Source organism: Mus musculus, chromosome 6 (genome assembly GCF_000001635.26).
Source record: "Mus musculus strain C57BL/6J chromosome 6, GRCm38.p6 C57BL/6J".
In the NCBI taxonomy this organism is placed as follows: Eukaryota; Metazoa; Chordata; class Mammalia; order Rodentia; family Muridae; genus Mus; species Mus musculus.
Genome location: NC_000072.6, coordinates 124,022,615 through 124,039,539, shown reverse-complemented (window position 1 = coordinate 124,039,539; position 16,925 = coordinate 124,022,615). Strand labels below are relative to the sequence as shown.

General features: G+C 38.7%; 1 protein-coding gene across 1 annotated transcript in view; it reads right to left on the bottom strand.

Moving 5' to 3' along the window:
* Vmn2r26 (vomeronasal 2, receptor 26) overlaps positions 1 to 14,782 on the bottom strand; it is a 37,278-nt gene extending 22,496 nt beyond the window's left edge. Inside the window, exons 1-3 of the mRNA NM_019917.2 lie at positions 14,565 to 14,782; positions 13,392 to 13,689; positions 1 to 445 (exon numbers count right to left, since the gene is read on the bottom strand). The exon at positions 1 to 445 is cut by the window's left edge and continues 365 nt beyond it. Of these exons, the coding sequence (NP_064301.2) occupies positions 1 to 445; positions 13,392 to 13,689; positions 14,565 to 14,782 (961 nt within the window). The remainder of the gene's footprint in view (positions 446 to 13,391; positions 13,690 to 14,564) is intronic.
* Positions 14,783 to 16,925: the final 2,143 nt, after the last annotated feature.

Here is a 16,925-nt window from a genome sequence, read left to right as displayed (position 1 = left end):
TATAAATTAAATTCTGTTCAAAGGGTAATGTGGTGATATACCAATCAGAAGTTGTGATCCAGACATTACCTGAAAGATTATAGAAAATGACAAAATAGACAATTCGCAGAAGAGAATGTGTGTCTCCAACAGTAATGATAACAGGTGTCAAGGTAAGTCGTTCCATAAAATGTTTCCAGTTTACTGTGTCCATAGAAGAATATTCTGTAACCTTTTCTGCAAATGCAAAACAAATTCCATGGCTGATCATCTCCTTGGTAATGTCCCTAAGATAGAGTTCTCCCCTCATATCATCTGGAACCACTAGGCCAACCCAGATCCAAGTGAAGTATAACAGCAGTTGGACAATTCCCTGATACAGAGCTGCGGTGTGCATTGAAAACTGATAAGGAGACTGAAGCTGGACTCTGGTCCCAAGAATCTGGTCAAAAGGAGCATAGCTGATCTAAACAGAAAGAAAGTTACTCCTTAAGTCGAGACAATTAGGTTTATTCTCAAATACGTTGGTTTCTCTTCTCTGTTTTGTCACTCTAGGACAAATTAAAAGTTAAATAACTTTGCTTAAAAAATCAATTTGTTATCTATGTTACATACTTCTCACTATATATCTGAAATGTATCTTTTTTTTTATACTTTTATAGAACATACAAAACAGGGCCAGAGAGTATCTATCTCCTGATCTCAGTTCAGGTAATACCAGTCAAACAAGAGCATTTGCAAATCTGTCACTTCCCATACCAAAACATTCCTCATCCTGATAATCTAACTGGAGAAACATTAACACTAAAGGCTCTTTTACTTGATATCACAAATCCATAACTAATTTACCAATAAAAAGGACTCTATGAAGCATTGTAAAATCCACTGGTAAAGTCTATATTTCACAGGAAGTTCCTATGCCTCATGTCCTTCTGTAATGCTTAAGCCATACTTAAGTATCCTAAAATAAGCTTTCTTTGGCTACAAGGCTGACTAACTAAGTCAATGCTTATTATAAAGTCTCTCTTTTAATAAGAACCTATGGGCACCCCCATAACACTGCTATCCCTCTTACCAAAAAACTTTAATTGAGTTGTCTACATTGTCATTTCTATGCTTTTTAGGGCATCTCCTATCATGTGGAGGGTGGACTAGATCATTAATTACCTAATCTGCTATATCAAATGACCAATTATCAAATTTATTTCACTTAATCTTTTATTGGCATGAACCAATGTTTTTCCTTAAAATGTGCTCTTTAATGAGTTCCAGGATTCTTTCTTTAGTCAAGGAACATATTTCCAAGGTTGGCCAATACTATCAATCTGCCTTACTGAATTTTCTATCTCTCTCTATTCTAGTGGTATCAGAATATCTTGTTCCATGGCTCAGATTTGGACTTGATCTCCTTTAGACACAAATTCTCTAAATAATAAGTTCCTAAAATCAGATGCCCACTAGGTCATGCCCTAATCCATGGCTCACATCATGTTTCTATGCACTGACTTCTCCACAGGCATCTAAGTCTAGAAGTTTAGTGAACATTTCACTTATTGGATCCAAAGTCATGATAATTGAATACAGACACTCAATACATGTTAATTCATTGGAGGAGAGGTTTGGTTAGGCAGAAGGAACAGGAAGGGGAAAGAAGGAATCACAAAATGAAGTGAAGGTGAATACTTTGAGGAAGGAAACAGTAGAATAAAGAAATATTCAATATTTATTAAATGCACAAAAGTAATCAATTTAAATAAATGACTCATGGTGATACAATTTTTTATGTCTATAAACTCTGATAATGGGTTTATGTGTACCATGAAGCTAATTAATAAAACATAATTTTAATGTTTTATTAACTAATGTTAATTCAACATATATTTAAAAATCTGAATGAACTACTTTTAAACCATAAATTAAAAAAAAATATATGTTTGAATTGTGACAAATTGCATCCAAAAGACCAGGCAAGAGTCTGTGGTGGAGATACTCGACCTCCAGACAGAACAAGCTCAGGTTTCTTTTGGGCCTCCAATCCAGGTGTCTCCTGTAGATTGAATGACAAAGCAGAAGAGCTATACTTTGTCACTCACAGGGCTATGACAGGCTGCCATCTCAAGAAAAAACTGATCATCTAACACTGATGTCCTGTGGGGGGCTGAGAATAGGGAATTATAATACCTCACGTAGTATGCAGGAAAATGAACAAGGCCTGCTTGAGGCTGTCTAAGCAGGAAGGTGTCAAATAGAATGTCCAATGGCAACAAACTGAATCGTTAGTTAGGAGGAGGCTGGATGCCCCAGGAAAAGAAGATCCTGTGCGGGGGTGGGGGTGGGGGGTGGGGGGGATGTTGTGGGGGTTGGGGGTAGCAGAGCACCCTCTCAGAGACAAGGGTAGGGGAATTGTGTTCAGAACTCTGGGAGAAAGACTTAGAAGGGGGCAACATTTGGAATTTTTAATAAATAGGTGACAAAATGAGCCAAGTACAATAATATACACATTTCGTATAAATAATTGTATTCATTATAAATATCATAGTAAGCATAGGTCAAAAGTAACATTTTTTTGTGTAGAACATGATTTTAATACTTACAACAGTTAATATTCAACAGAGAGAATAATATTTAAGATATATTTCATTGTTATGTCTCCCTTTTCATTTCTGATTTTATTGATTTGGATGCAATCTTTCTGCTCTCTTATTAGTCTGGCTAAGGATTTATGTATCTTGTTGATTTTCTCAAAGACCCAGCTCCTGGTTTTGTTGATTTTTCGTATAGTTCTTTTTGTAAACATATAAAGGAAGACCTATCAGAATTACACCAGACTTCTCACCAGAAACTAGGAAAGCCAGAAGATCCTGCGCAAATGTCATTCAAACCCTAAGAGAACACAAATTCCAACCCTGACTTCTATACCCAGAAAAACACTCAGTTAACATAAATGGAGAATACAAGATATTCCAATAAAAGCCAAATTTATACAATATATTTACCTAAATCCAACCCTACAAGGGATAATAGGTAGAAAACACCAACATGAGGAGGGAAACTACACCCTAGAAAAAGAAAGAAAGTAATCTTCTTCCAAAAATCCAATAAGAAAGTAGACACACAAACATAGTTCCACCTCTAGCAACAAAAATAAAAGTCATAATCCCCCTTTTTAATATCTTATAACATGTTAACTTCAATGGACTCAATTCCCCAATAAAAAGACATAGACTAACAGACTGGATATGTAAACAGGGCCCAGCATTTTGCTGCACGCAGGAAATGAACCTCAGTGACAAAGACAGACACTACCTTGACCCGTCCAGCAGGTCCAGTTATTCGAGGATCTCGAGGGGACCTCCTCCTAATAACCAAATGGGGGGTAGAGAGAGACGAGGGTCTTGTACGAATAACGACATGGAGACCGTTCTGAAGTTGTATCAAGACCCCAATGTATTGAGAAAGGTCCAAGGCTTAAATGCACAAGCAAAAGGGGAAGTACAGATAATTATCAGTGGGAAGGGTAGGGCAATACAAGCAAAGGGGGAAGTAATTATCAGTGGGAGGGGTAGGGCAATACAAGCAAAAGGAGAATTACTTATGGGAAGAGGGGGCAATAGAAATTCTTTCTTTTGACAGCTACACGGGGAAGCAGGAACTTGGTGGTGTCAGGGTGTGGTCAGGAGAGCGGTGATGACCCAGGGCTGGAACATCCTGTAGTTCTCGGAATCCATGTGTCGGTGGCCCGCTTTTGACCCTCTTTTCTTCTGGGGGGAGAGGCCCAATTCAGAGATCAGGACAATAGCGTTGCCTTAATGGCTCCCAACACTACCTCAGAGTAAAAAGTTGTAAAACAATTTTCTAAGCAAATGATCTCAAGAAACAAACTGGAGTAGCCATTCTAATATCGAATAAAATCAACTTTCAACCAACAGTTATCAAAAAAGATAAGGAAGGACACCTAATACTGGTCAAAGGGAAAAACTACCAAGATAAACTCTCAATTCAGAACATCTATGCTGCAAATGCAAGGGTACCCACATTCATAAATGAAACTTTACTAAAGCTCAAAGCACACATCGCACCCCACACAATAATAGTGGGAGACTGCAACACCCCACTCAAATCAACTGTCAAATCATGGAAACAGAAACTAAAGAGACACACAATGAAGCTAACAAAAGTTATGAACCATATGGATATAACAGATAATTACAAAAGTATCATATTTAAAAGAAGAAATAAAATGCCTGAAGATGCAGCTATACTACTACTGGGCATATACCCAAAAGATGCTCCAACACATAAAAAGGACATGTTCTCCACTATGTTCACAGCAGCCTTATTTATAATAGTCATAAGCTGGAAAGAACCTTGATGTCTCTCAACAGAAGAATGGATACAGAGAATGTGGTACATTTAAACAATGGCTATTCAAAACAATGTCTTCACGAATTTAGCAGGCCAATTAAAGCAACTCGAAGATATCATCCTGAGTGTGGTAACCCAATCCCAAAAGGACATACATGGTATACACTCACTGATAAGTGGATATTGGCCCCAAAACTCAGATTACTCCCTGGTAGGGAAAAGGGGATAGAAGGAACCACCAGAAAGGCCCAGATGCCAAGGATGTGAGATGCGCTGAGGACCCAATTAGGATGACATTAGCCACAATGCCCAACAGAGGGGACATAGAACCTAAGGAGACCCCCTCAAGAAGTTAGGCATGGCTGCTAGTTGAGAGATGGGGTCACTCACCCATCTCAAAATTTATATATATATATATATATATATATATATATATATATATATATATATATATATATTATAAATAATAGATCAGAGTCTGAAGTAAAGGCCATCCAAGACTGACATCTCAATAAAAGACACCAAAACCCAACACTATTGCTAATGCCACAAAGTGCTTGCAAACAGGAGCTAGTATGGCTGTCCTCTGAGAGGCTCTGCTAGCACCTGACTAAGACAGATGCAGGTAGTCACAGACAACCATTGGACTGAACCTGCTTGGGAACCCCAGTGGAAGAGTTAGAGGAAGGACTGAAGGAGATGGAAGTTATTGCAATCCCATAGGAAGAATGATATCAACAAGCTGGAACCGTCAGAGTTCCCATGAACTAAACCACCAACCAAAATATATACATGGGTGAGTCCATTGCTCCTGCTACATTGTAGCAGAGGCTTGCCTTATCCGGCACAAAAGGGAGGGGACGCACTTGGTCCTTGTTGAGGCTTGTTGCCCCAGAAAAAGAAGATGTTAGAGGGGTGAGGCCAGAGTGTGTGTGTGGTTGGGGAAGTACCCTCTTATAGTCAAAGAGAAGCAGGTATGGAATGGAGGGTTTGGGGAGATGTGACTGGGAAGGGGGACATTTGAAATGTAAATAAATAAAATAACCAAGTTTTAAAAATTCACTCATAAAATCTCATAAAAATTAAAATCTAGAAATCAATCTGGAGGTTCCTTAGTAAATTAGAAATAGATCTACCTGAAGACCCAGCTATACCACTCTTGGGCATATATCCAAAAACTGTCCCACCATGCCACAGGGGCACATGTTCCACTATGTTCATAGTGGCCTTGCTTGTGATAGCCAGAAGCTGGAAACAGCCCAGATGTCCCTCGACAGAAGAATGGATACAGAAAATGTGGTTCATGTACACAATGGAATATTACTCCGCTCTTATGAATGAGGACATCCTGAGTTTTGCAACCAAATGGATGGAACTAGAAAATATCACCCTGAGTGAGGTAACTCAGAGCCAAAAGGACATGCATGGTACATATTCACTAATAAGTGGATATTACCAAAAAAATAAAATTACAGAATACACAAGTTACAGTCCACAGAACTCACAAAGGTCAACAATCTGAAGGATGTTGTGAGGATGTCTCAGTCCCACTTGGATGGGAGAAGAAAGCAATCACAATAGGGGAGGAAGAGAGGGACCTGGGAGGGAATGAGGGTTGGGGGAGGGGAACATGATGTGTTATTGGGCAGGGGGAAAGGACTGAAGATATTAGGTCCAGCAGAAAGAATGAAAACAGGCAAACTGGAGAAGTCAGAGGTTGGGGGAACCTACCAGAATGTACCACCGATCTGGGAGATGAGATATTCTCAGGTTTCAGAATTGGGGACCATTGATGAGATTCCCTACAGTGTAGGGAGGAAAATTATAGAGCCCATCTCCTACAGAAATTCAGCGCATCAAGTGAAGGATGGGTTGCCATTTCACAGTCAAAATTCTGTCCCATAATTTTTCCAGTCAGAAAGAACTGCAGGGATAGAAATGGAGAGGAGCCTGAGGAAAATAAGGTCCAGCAACAGTCCCAAAGTGGGATCCAGCTCAAGGGGAGGTTCCAAGGCCTGACACTATGACTGAGGCTATGAGGTGCTTACAGAAAGAGTCTGGTTCCCCCCCCCCCCCAACCCTCTTTCCCTCCCAGGTCCCTCCTTCCATCCCCCATTGTGATTGCCTTCTTCTCTCACCCAAGTGGGACTGAGGCATCCTCACTTGGGCCCTTCAGCTTGTTGACATTTTTGACTTTTGTGGACTGTATCTTGTGTATTCTGTAATTTTATTTTTATGGCTAATATCCACTTATTAGCGTGACTGTCCTCAGAAAGACCCAACAAGCAGCTGAAAGAGCCAGATGCAGATATTTGCACCCAAGGACAGAAGCTGCTGACTCCTGTGGTTGAATTAAGGAAAAGCAGGAATAATATGAGGAGGAGGGCAATTCTATAGGAGGACCAGCAGTCTCAATTAATCTGGACCCCTGAGATCTCTCAAACACTGGACCACCAACCAGGCAGCATATACCAGCTGATAGGAGGTCCCCAACACATATACAGCAGTGAACTCCTGGGTCTGGGTTTAGTCAGAAAAGATACACCTAACCCTCAAGAGACTTAAGGCCCCAGGGAGTTTAGAGGTCTGGTGGGGTGTCTCCATCCTCATGGAGACAGGGGGCAGCAAGGAGGTATAGGTTCTGGAACAGTAGGAGGGTGGACTGGAAAGGAAATAATATCTGGAGTTTAAAATACATACATACATACATACATACATACATACATACATACATACATATATACATACATACGTGCATACAATATAAAAATGGAAAGATCAAGAGACATTGAAATGTAAGAAATTTTCAATGACAAAAATTATTGAAGAATAAATAAAAAGATTCAGCAACAACAGCAACAAAAAATCTGATCAGACATGATGAAGATTGTCTTTAATCGCAGCCCTGGGCAAACAAAGGCAGGAGGATCTCAGTAATAATATCGTGGACAAGGGTCACAAGTCCCTTCCGGTCGGCACCAGCACCAACACACCTTGGGCACGGAGTCTAACACCCCCAAGGTCCCCACAGGACTCTCCAGATGATCTTAGGACCTCTGGTGAGTGGAACACAACTTCTGCCAGGAGGCAGGTTTGAACACCAGATATCTGGGCACCTTCCCTGCAAGAGGAGAGCTTGCCTGCAGAGAGTACTCTGACCACTGAAACTCAGGAGAGAGTAGTCTCCCAGGTCTACTGATAGAGGCTAACATAATCACCTGAGGAACAAGCTCTAACCAGAGACAACTATAACAACTAACTCCAGAGATTACCAGATGGCGAAAGGCAAATTTAAGAATCTTACTAACAGAAACCAAGCCCACTCACCATCATCAGAACGCAGCACTCCCACCACACCTAGTCCTGGGCACCCCAACACACCTGAAAAGATAGACCTGGATTTAAAAGCATATCTCATGATGATGATAGAGGACATCAAGAAGGACTTTAATAATTCACTTAAAGAAATATAGGAGAACACTGCTAAACAGGTAGAAGACCTTAAAGAGGAAGCACAAAAAACCCATAAAGAATTACAGGAAAACAGGACCAAACAGGTGATGGAATTGAATTGAACCATCCAAGACCTAAAAATGGAAGTAGACACAATAAAGAAAACCCAAAGTGAGACAACACTGGAGATAGAAACCCTAGGAAAGAAATCTGGAACCATAGATACGAGCATCAGCAACAAAATACAAGAAATGGAAGAGAGAATCTCAGGTGAGGAAGATTCCATAGAGAACATCGGCACAACAATCACAGAAAATACAAAATGCAAAAAGATCCTAACTCAAAACATCCAGGAAATCCAGGACACAATGAGAAGACCAAACCTACAGATAAGATAATAGGAGTAGATGAGAATGAAGATTTCCAACTTAAAGGGCCAGAAAATATCTTCAACAAAATTATAGAAGAAAACTTCCCAAACCTAAAGAAAGAGATGCCCATGAACATACAAGAAGCCTACAGAACTCCAAATAGACTGGACCAGAAAAGAAATTCCTCCCAACACATAATAATCAGAACAACAAATGCATTAAATAAAGAGAGAATATTAAAAGCAGTAAGCGAAAAAGTTCAAGTAACATATAAAGGCAAGCCTATCAGAATTACACCAGACTTTTCACCAGAGACTATGAAAGCCAGAAGATCCTGGACAGATGTTATACAGACACTAAGAGAACACAAATTCCAGCCAAGGCTACTATACCCAGCCAAACTCTCAATTACCATAGATGGAGAAACCAAAGTATTTCACGACAAAACCAAATTCACACATTATCTTTCCACGAATCCAACCCTTCAAAGGATAATAACAGAAAAAAACCAATACAAGGACAGAAACCACACCCTAGAAAAAGCAAGAAAGTAATCCTTCAACAAACCAAAAAGAAGACAGCCACAAAAACAGAATGCCAACTCTAACAACAAAAATAATAGGAAGCAACATTTACTTTTCCTTATTATCTCTTAATATCAATGGACTCAATTCCCCCATAAAAAGACATAGACTAACAGACTACCTACACAAACAGTACACAACATTGTGCTGCTTACAGTAAATCCATCTCAGGGCAAAAGACAGACACTACCTCAGAGTGAAAGTCTAGAAAACAATTTTAAAAGCAAATGGTCTGAAGAACCAAGATGGAGTAGCCATTCTAATATCGAATAAAATCGACTTCCAACCCAAAGTTATCAAAAAAGACAAGGAGGGACACTTCATACTCATCAAAGTTAAAATCCTCCAAGAGGAACTCTCAATTCTGAATATCTATGCTCCAAATACAAGGGCAGCTACATTCATTAAAGAAAGTTCAGTAAAGTTCCAAGCACACATTGCACCTCACACAATAATAGTGGGAGACTTCAACACACCACTTTCATCAATGGACAGATCATGGAAACAGAAACTAAACAGGGACACAATGAAACTAACAGAAGTTATGAAACAAATGGATTTAACAGATACCTACAGAACATTTTATCCTAAAACAAAAGGATATACCTTCTTCTCAGCACTTCATGGTACCTTCTCCAAAATTGACCATATAATTGGTCAAAAAACAGGCCTCAAGATACAAAAATATTGAAATTGTCCTATTCATACAATCAGACCACCACAGACTAAGGCTGATCTTCAATAACAACATAAATAATGGAAAGCCAACATTCACATGGAAACTGAACCACACTCTTCTCAATGATACCTTGGTAAAGGGAGGAATAAAGAAAGAAATAAAAGACTTTTTAGAGTATAATGAAAATGAAGCCCCAACACACCCAAACTTATGGGACACAATGAAAGCATTTCTAAGAGGAAAACTCATAGCTCTGAGTGCCTCCAAAAAGAAACTAGAGAGAGCACACTTTAGCAGCTTGACAACACACCTAAAAGCTCTAGAACAAAAGGAAGCAAATTCACCCAAGAGGAGTAGATGGCAGGAAATAATCAAACTCAGGGGCAAATCAACCAAGTGGAAACAAGAAGAACTATTCAAAGAATCAAACAAACCAGGAGCTGGGTCTTTGAGAAAATCAACAAGATTGATAAACCCTTAGCCAGACTCACTACAGGGCACAGGGACAGCATCCTAATTTAAAAAATCAGAAATGAAAAGGGAGACATAACAACAGATCCTGAAGAAATCCAAAACACCATCAGATCCTTCTACAAAAGGCTATACTCAGCAAAACTGGAAAACCTAGATGAAATGGACAAATTTCTAGACAGATACCAGATACCAAAGTTAAATCAGGATCAAGTTAACAATCTAAACAGTCTCATATCCCCTAAAGAAATAGAAGCAGTCATTAAGTCTCCCAACCAAAAAAAGCCCGGGAACAGATGGCTTTAGTGCAGAGTTCTATCAGACCTTCAAAGAAGATGGTTTAATATATAGAAATCCCTCAACTTAAACCATTATATAAACAAAATTAAAGAAAAAAACCACATGATCATCTCCTTAGATGTGCAGAGAAAGCATTTGACAAAATCCAACACCCATTCATGATAAAAGTCTTGGAAAGATCAGGAATTCAACGCCCATACCTAAACATGATAAAAGCAATCTACAGCAAACCAGTAGCCAACATCAAAGTAAATGGTGAGAAGCTGGAAGTAATCTCATTAAAATCAGGGACTAGACAAGGCTGCCCACTCTCTCTGTACCTATTCAACATTGTACTTGAAGTCCTAGCCAGAGCAATTAGACAACAAAAGGAGATTAAGGGGATACAAATTGGAAAGGAAGAAGTCAAAATATCACTTTTTGCAGATGATATGATAGTATATATAAGTGACCCTAAAAATTCCACCAGAGAACTCCTAAACCTGATAAACAGCTTCGGTGAAGTAGCTGGATATAAAATTAACTCAAACAAGTCAATGGCCTTTCTCTACAGAAAGAATAAACAGCCTGAGAAAGAAATTAGGGAAGCAACACCCTTCTCAATAGTCACAAATAATATAAAATACCATGGCTTGACTCTAACTAAGGAAGTGAAAGATCTGTGTGGTAAGAACATCAAGTCTCTGAAGAAAGAAATTAAAGAAGGTCTCTGAAGATGGAAAGATCTCCCATGCTCATGGATTGGCAGGATCAATATACTAAAAATGGCTATCTTGCCAAAAGCAATCCACAGATTCAATGCAAGCCCCATCACAATTCCAACTCAATTCTTCAAAGAATTAGAAAGGGCATTCTGCAATTTCATCTGGAATAACAAAAAACCTAGGATAGCAAAAAGTCTTCTCAAGGACAAAAGAACCTCTGTTGAAATCACCATACCTGACTCAAAGCTGTACTAGAGAGGAATTGTGATAAAAATTGCATGGTACTGGTATAGTGACAGACAAGTAGACCAATGGAATAGAATTGAAGACCCAGAAATGAACCCACACACCTATGGTCACTTGATCTTTGACAAGGAGCTAAAACCATCCAGTGGAAAAAAGACAGCATTTTCAACAAATGGTGCTGGTACAACTGGTGGTTATCATGTAGAAGAATGCGAATTGATCCATTCCTATCTCCTTGTACTAAGGTCAAATCTAAGTGGATCAAGGAACTCCACTTAAAACCAGAGACACTGAAACTTATAGAGGAGAAAGTTGGGAAAAGCCTCGAAGTAATGGGCACAGGGGAAAAATTCCTGAATAGAACAGCAATGACTTGTGCTGTAAGATCGAGAATTGACAAATGGGACCTCATGAAGCTGCAAAGCTTCTGTAAGGCAAAAGACACCGTCAATAACACAAAAAGGCCACCAACAGATTGGGAAAGGGTCTTTACCTATCTTAAATCAGATAGGCGAATAATATCCAATATATATAAAGAACTCAAGAAGGTGGACTCCAGAAAATCAAATAACCCCATTAATAATGGAGCTCAGACCTAAATAAAGAATTCTCACCTGAGGAATACCGAATGGCTGAGAAGTATCTGAAAAAAATATTCAGCATCCTTAATCATCAGGGAAATTCAAATAAAAAACAACCCTGAGATTTAACCTCACACCAGTCAGAATGGCTAAGATCAAAAATTCAGGTGACAGCAGATGCTGGCAAGGATGTGGAGAAAGAGGAACACTCCTCCATTGTTGGTGAGATTGCAAACTTGTACAACAACTCTGGAAATCAGTCTGGCAGTTCCTCAGAAAATTGGACATAGTACTACTGGAGAATCCTACAATACCTCTCTTGGGCATATATCCAGAAGATGTTCCAACTGGTAAGAAAGACACATGCTCTACTATGTTCATAGCAGCCTTATTTATAATAGCCAGAAGCTGGAAAGAACTCAGATGCCCCTCAAAAGAGGAATGAATACAAAAAATGTGGTACATTTACACAATGGAGTACTACTCAGCTATTAAAAAGAATGAATTCATGAAATTCCTAGGCATATGGTTGGACCTCTAGGGCATCATCCTGAGTGAGTTAACCCAATCACAAAAGAACTCAAATTATATGTTCTCACTGATAAGTGGATATTAGCCCAGAAACTTAGAATACCCAAGATATAAGATACAATTTGTGAAACACATGAAACTCAAGAAGAATGAAAACCAAAGTGTGGACACTTTGCCCCTTCTTAGAATTGGGAACAAAACACCCATGGAAGGAGTTACAGAGACCAATTTTGGAGCTGAGTTAAAAGGATGGACCATCTAGAGACTGCCATATCCAGGGATCCATCCCATCATCAGCTTCCAAACGCTGACACCATTGCATACACTAGCAAGATTTTGCTGAAAGGACCCAGATATAGCTGTCTCTTGTGAGACTATGCAGGGGCCTAGCAAACACAGAAGTGGATGCTCACAGTCAGCTATTGGATGTATCACAGGGCCCCCAATGGAGGAGCTAGAGAAAGTACCCAAGGAGCTAAAGGGAACTGCTACCCTATAGGTGGAACAACAATATGAACTAACCAGTACCCCCTAGCTATTGTCTCTAGCTGAATATGTATCAAAAAATGGCCTAGTCGGCTATCACTGGAAAGAGAGGCCCATTGTTCATGCAAACTTCATATGTCCCAGTACAGGGGAACACCAGGGCCAAAAAGTGGGAGTAGGTACGTAGGGGAGTAGGGGGGAGGGTATGAGGGACTTTTGGGATAGCATTGGAAATGTGAATGAGTAAAATACCTAATAAAAATATTTAAAAAAAAAGAAACACCATGACCAAAGCAACATAGGAGGAAGGGGTTTATTTGACTTCCACTATAAAGAATCTGATGCTCCCTTCTGAAAAAAAAAAAAAAAAAAGAATATCGTGGGCTACATAGGAAGTTCAATATTATGAAAGTTGGTATAGTGAGTTGGCATTTTTCCAATTTTTAAAAGTCTTGAAATTAAATTTATTATACAAATATGATTTCATTTTATGAATAAATTATTATCAGAGTTAAAAATGATGAATAGTAAATTATTAAGCCGTCCTATACCTCTTCAGTAAACAATACTGGAATTAATTAGCATTTATTACATTACTATGTTACTATGTTTACCCTAAGGAGCCAGGATTCTTTGTGTACCTGTGGGACGTTGTAGAGACTTAGAACTCGGGAGATCTGAATGGATATTGATGTTGAAATGCCTCCTATCACTGCAACCAGCTTATCAGTCTTTTCAGGCCTGCAGCTGTAGTTAGGAATTGGGGGGCTCTCTCCTGAGAGCAAAGCCATAGAACCTTCCGCAGCCTTCATCTCAATGAAGTTGACATTGAAGAGAAAGAATCCCAGGGACTTGTTGAATAGAATATTTGGGTCCTTGTTGATTTTTTCTATAGCAAAAACCATTGCTAAAATGTGCTGATAATATTTAATGAGATCCCTAGGAGGAAAAATTGGAAAAAACATTTTTATGTTCCTTTTCAATTTTTAATTAAAACATAATTACATCATTTACCTCCATCTCTTTTCTCCCTGCAGCTCCTCCAGTGCTCCCTCTCAAATTTTGGATTTTTATTTACAGCAATCTAAGGCATATAAAGAGCATTCACTGTATTTTAAGAAAAAAGCAGGATATTCTATATACTAAAAATAACTTGAAAAGGACTACTTAGAAATATATTAGTTAGCCGGGCCATGGTGGCACATGCCTTTATTCCCAGCCCTTGGGAGGCAGAAGCAGGTGGATTTCTAAGTTTGAGGCCAACCTGGTCTACAGAGTGAGTTCCAGACCTCAGGAAAATACAATGTTTGATCAAACATAGCAATTGAAAAAAATAGTGTCAAGTAAGTTTAAACATGAAAAATAAAATGTTCGCAGTACAATACACTAAATAAAAACAAAGAAATATTGTTTTCGACTACAAAGTCTTTTCAACAATGTCTTACATATTTAAAAGAATTCAGCATGATTAGGGAAGAAACACACAGGGAACCAGTCATGGCTGAGTAACTATTGGCATTTTGTGGCTACTGGGGAAGGGAGAGTCAGTTTCCTTAGGAGGTTTGCCCTTGTAGCTTGTCTACACTCTAGAAGGTGTCCTATATTCCTGTAGTACTGGCACTCCTAAAAAGTGAGAGAGAAACAAAGACAGAGACAAACAGAGAGACAGGGAGAGAGCGACAGAGAGACCCCATGAATTTGAAGACAGGAGACATTGGAGGGGAAGCAGTAGAGGTGGGTGTGATCAACATATATTTTATACATGTATAAAATCCTGAAACAATATTTTTTTAAAAGAAAAGCCAAGCACTTACGCAAAAACATATTCTGCTATATGGCTTGTATCTTCAACGCCAGATCTACTTATAAATGTATCTCCATCAGTCACTCTAAGGGAAAAGAGTCCTCCAATAACAAAATCTGCATCTTGATAGTAGCCAGAAGAAGCATATTTAGTTAAGTAGTAACAAGAAATTTGTTCCTGGAATAAAATGAGAACAACTAGGGGAGAGAAAGCAGTGAGTAATTTCATACTAACATTGATAAATAATCGATAAGACCCAGATATCTGTTCAGTTGAGAATCTTGGGCTAATCGACTCTGAAAGCACATCAACAAACAAATAAAACATGTGGCTGTCTGGTCAGTGTAGATCAAGGTTATAAAGCATTGTTGTGTCCTGATACAGGCCCACCAGTATCCAAACACTCCCTCAGTTCGCTGGAGTATAATCTGCTTTGCACCTACTTAGCCCTAGATTATGTCCCCTCCACATAGTCACTGTGAGTCCCCAAGGGCTCAGGAACCTCTCACTTGGCACCTGGGAATCCTGATTCTCAGCAGGAAAACACACAATTAAGAAAAATGTGAAGTCCTCTAAAATACCTGTGGGGTATGTACACTCTGTGAGCTGGGACTTCTCAGTGCCCCAAGGTAAAGTGAGACTAACCAGTGGAAGCATTATTAAGTAATGAAGGGTTATCTGAAGGAGGCATCAAAGGGTTCAGTGTTTGGAGCATGGTGGTGGTGGGGTGGCAGGGAGGGCGAAGACTCTTAATCATTTAACATCAGTGTCATTTTAGAGTATTTCTGTAAGGCAAAACAAAGCCTTACAATTAGAAAACATTATTTCTGACCCCTTTATAAGGTCAATTATCAACTTGTATATTTTAAACATCTTATATTGTATGTCCCTATGAAGACAATGTTTTGAAATACATATATATTGTGAAAATTAAATATATATTTCAATTAACACATAGACTTTTTTCAAGCACTGGCTTTATTTCAAATTTATGTACTTCAAAGAAAGTAAATCAAAGAATACTACTAGATTTTTTAAAATGTCTATTATGTATGAGGTCCAATGTGTAATCTGTTTTATTTATTTATTTTTACTCTTTGATCCTTTTTACAGTCCACACTTCATCCCACTCCTGGTCTGTACCCCAAATGCTCCCCACCCCACACCTCCTGACATGTGAATCTATTTTCTCTTCCTTCCTTCCTTCCTTCCTTCCTTCCTTCCTTCCTTCCTTCCTTCCTTCCTTCCTTCCTTCCTTCCTTCCTTCCCTCCCTCCCTCGCTCTCTCTTTCTTTCTTTCTTTCTTTCTTTCTTTCTTTCTTTCTTTCTTTCTTTCTTTCTTCCTTCCTTCCTTCCTTCCTTCCTTTCTCTCTCTCTCTCTCTTTCTGTCATTCATTCATTCATTCATTCATTCATTCATTCATTTTTGCTGTGGTCACTGTAGGAGAGTAAACCTGAAGTGTGTATATGCTGACCAAGTACTCTACCATAGCTTTACATCCTTAGCCTTTATAAATCTTTAAGGGACTGTGTTTCCAAGGTTGTCTTAGAATTTGTGACCTCCAGTCTCAATCTTCAGTTTAATCAAGGTTACAGGTGTGCATCACCAAGCATAACCATTAACATATTTTAATACGAAAAATATGTATTTATAATAACAAATTCTGATGCATGAAGAGATATGTCATTTTTTCTTTTCAAATCATATTAAATTCATTCACATGGAAAAACCACTTCATCAAAGCCCTTAAAAGAGTAAGAATCTGTAGGTAAGAATGTATACTGAGGCTTTGTTGCTTAGAACATGAGGAACATCACACCTTATCCTCAGTTTATTTCTTTGGGTCTGTGGATTGCAGCATGGTTATACTTGACTTTACAGCTCAGATCCACATATAAGTGATAACATACCACATTGGTATTTCTGGGTCTGGGTTACCTCATTCAAGATGATATTTTCTACTTACATCTATTTGCGCACAAATTTTGGGCCATTCTTTTTAGCAGATGAGTAATATTCCATTGTGTAAATGTACCATATTTGTTTTATCCATTCTTCAGCTGAGGGACATTTATGTTGTTGTTTCTTTGACCAATGTAATCAATTTCTGTCATATCTTCTATATTTCAGATTCCCTCTTCTGCTTCTTGAACTCTATTAGTGATGCTTACATCTGTAATTCTTGTTCACTTATGTATTATTTCCATTTTCAGGATTACTTCAGTTTGGGGTTTTCTTTATTGGTTTTATTTCCATTTCACATTTTGAACAGATTTATTAATTTCCTTCACCCATTTGTTTGTATTTTGCTGGATATATTTAAGCGATTTAATATTTTCCTGTTAAGGGGAATAAGAAAAATCGTGTGTGG